The sequence below is a fragment of the Helianthus annuus genome, chromosome 15, assembly GCF_002127325.2.
Source record: "Helianthus annuus cultivar XRQ/B chromosome 15, HanXRQr2.0-SUNRISE, whole genome shotgun sequence".
NCBI lineage: Eukaryota > Viridiplantae > Streptophyta > Magnoliopsida > Asterales > Asteraceae > Helianthus > Helianthus annuus.
In genome coordinates, this window is record NC_035447.2 from 10,940,006 (window position 1) to 10,943,054 (window position 3,049).

At 35.9% G+C, this 3,049-nt stretch overlaps 1 protein-coding gene across 1 annotated transcript; it reads left to right on the forward strand.

Moving 5' to 3' along the window:
- Positions 1 to 1,801: 1,801 nt before the first annotated feature.
- Positions 1,802 to 2,447, forward strand: LOC110910594. The gene has a single exon (XM_022155217.2). The coding sequence runs from the start codon at positions 1,827 to 1,829 to the stop codon at positions 2,280 to 2,282; it is 456 nt and encodes a 151-aa protein (XP_022010909.1). The 5' UTR covers positions 1,802 to 1,826; the 3' UTR covers positions 2,283 to 2,447.
- Positions 2,448 to 3,049: the final 602 nt, after the last annotated feature.

The following is a 3,049-nucleotide window of genomic DNA, read 5'->3' on the forward strand; positions in this document are numbered from 1 at the left end:
TCATTTCTCAGTTTTAGAAGTTAAGAAATGGATTGATAGTGGTTACCCTAGTGATAATAATGCGGTGTTTTCTTGGTGTAAATGGGTGCCAATTAAATGCAACATATTTATGTGGAGAATGTTGATGGATCGGATCCCGACGAAGCAAGCGTTAGCTAGGAGGAACATAAACGTGGGGGATGGGTTGTGTTCGTTTTGTGAAGATCAAGAGGAGAGTGTTGATCATTTGTTTTCTGCTTGCATCATTGCCAATGAGGTGTGGAGCGGGATTGCAAGGTGGTTGAAACATCAACCGTTCTTTTTCTTCTCTGTGGCCGACATTATGCATGAGTTCACGTCCTCCTCTTGGCCCCCGGGTAAGAGGTTTATTATAAAGGGCATTTTGATCATTGCTTGTTGGCGTATATGGAAAGCTCGGAACGAGAAGATTTTCAAGAATGAAAGGCGAAACGTGGCTGAGATTATTGTAGATATTAATGTTTTAAGTTTTCTTTGGTTTTCTAATCGTTGTAAACAGGGTTCCGTGGGTTGGAGGGATTGGCAGTCTTTTAGTTTTGACGTGATGTAATTTGGATTGGGAGTCTCCGCCTTGGAGATTCCCGTCGTTTTTTGTGGTGTGTTAATAAAGTTCGCCTTTCAAAAAAAAAAAAAAAAGCTAGTTCAATTTTGTAATTTGGAAGTTTTTGTTCTAATTATGGTCATTTGACATTTTGATGGTTTATTAGTTCTATAGACTTGTATTTTTATGTTAAATAAAAAAAATTTCAAGTTTGTATCCGTTTTATAAATATAATTAACTCAAGTAATTCGATCCGTTAAACACCCTTAACGTGGGGTGTCACAATCAAGTTATTGATAAAATACCTAATTCAGGATAGATATACACTTCATATATCAAATGGTACAACAATAATAGAGGCTTATCGTCTCAAAATGAGACATTATTTTTCATTGATTTATCCTATTGTAACAAATATAAGAGACTTATACATGTGAGTAGTTACAGAATTTAAAGAGGTTTATATCTTATTTTGATATGGTAGGTTGAAAGTTGTTGGAGAATTGCATCCAACATTTAAAGTGATTAGTTATTGGTGCCCATTGTGAATTTATGATAAGTAACAACTTTTTTATCTACTTCAAATTCATTACTAAATTTTGAAAAATAATAAAAACACTCCCCCTTGGCATAGCCCACTATTATGCTTGGTTATTTTATTAACAAATCAAAGTCGACAAGCATAGTCTTAAGGGTTTTACCTCTGGAGGGTTTAAACAAGTTAAAATACTCGTTAGCTACTCAAGATAAACTTGTTATATGCTTGAATCAAGACGATCTCGAGTCTAAAAATAAATTTGTTTAATAAACTAGCTTGAGTCTGAGCTTTACTTATCTAACTCGAGTCGCGAGCTCAAACGAGTCTATTATTAATATATAATAATTTAATATATTAAATATATAATTAAATTAAAAGTTAGTATTAAATATAAAATTAGGATAAAAAATAAATAATATACATCTCATGTTCTATGTAAAAAAATATAATCATATATCCATATAGGATAATTAAAAAATCATAACCTCTCCAAGCCCATATGGTACTTGAAAAGTTACTCATGACTCGACTCGAGCTTAGACGAGCTCGAACTTAAACTCTCATAACTTAAATTAAACGAGGTTCAGGTATCCCTACCTTATTAGGGAGCGAAATAGCCTAGATATCTATTAAGGGTATAAGTGCAAATGTTAGCAACTTGAAGGGCAAACAATAACATTTGGACTATAAATATAGTTGTACCCCCATCCCTCATTTACAAGAAGCAAAATGTCTATCATCACAGACGAGATACGAGCCAGTGCTACTGAGCTCTATCACGGTGACAAAATTTGCAAAGAGAAAACAAAGGTTTTGTTAACCGAAGTCGGGTTACCAAACGGGCTATTGCCATTGGAGGACATTGAAGAATGCGGGTACGTCAAAGACACAGGTTTTGTTTGGCTCAAACAAAAGAAGAAGAAGGATCACAAGTTCGAAAAGGTTGGGCGGCTCGCTAGCTATGCAACTGAGGTGACCGCGTATGTTGAGAAGTCCAAAATCAAGAAGCTAACCGGTGTGAAGACCAAAGAAATGATGATGTGGATAAATTTGAGTGAGATCAGTGTTGATGATCCGCCCACTGGAAAGATCACCTTCAAAGCTCCCTCGGGCTTGTTTAGGACTTTTCCTGTGTCGGCTTTTGTTGTCGAGGAAGACCAACAACTTGAAGTTAAGGAGGTGTAATAGCTTGATGGAGTTTGTGTGTTTTCAATAATATGATTGTATTGATGTATTATCTGTATTATTATTTGGGATGATGGTATTGATAATGTAATGTTTTGAAAACGATGATGGTATTGATAATGTAATGTTTTGAAAACCGAACTGGACTGGAAACTGAATTGGTGGGACGATGGAATTGTTATTTAGGAAAAGTTTGGTAAGCAAAAATGATATCGACCGAAAAAATTAATGGGTTTCATTGTTTGGTAACGTTAAAGAATGCACATGTGGTAGGAAAAACTAAACATATAGAAATGTAATTAAGTTTCAACATAGATATAAATTTCTTACTTTTTACATATTGCAAACATAGTTTAAAATTTAAATATGCATATGGTCATATTATCTAACATAAGACTACGGGGTATGGGGTGGGGGTTTGGGCGTGGGTGAGCTGAAAACGCCCAAGCCACCACCCCGGGTGGGCATGGGTTTGGGCGTGGCCCTTGGGGCATGGGTTTCAAGCCGGGCGTGGGGCGGTCTGGCCAAGCTGACATGACGGGCTTTAATTGGACAAACCAAAAGAAGCCGTTGGGCTAGCCGTTGGCCACGGCTATTTAAAAAAAAAAAAACTAATAAAATTTAATTTTTCCACTATAAAACTTCACAATTTCTTCCATTTTTTTACCACATTCATCTTCAATTCTCCATCTACAAAACGAAAAAATGCATCCTCATAACCGTCCTTTTGACCCGAACAACCCGTATGCATTCCAAGAAAATAATCC

Bases quoted from the DNA above. Each gene is read 5' to 3' on its own strand.
- LOC110910594 (XM_022155217.2), top strand. From the start codon at position 1,827: ATGTCTATCATCACAGACGAGATACGAGCCAGTGCTACTGAGCTCTAT.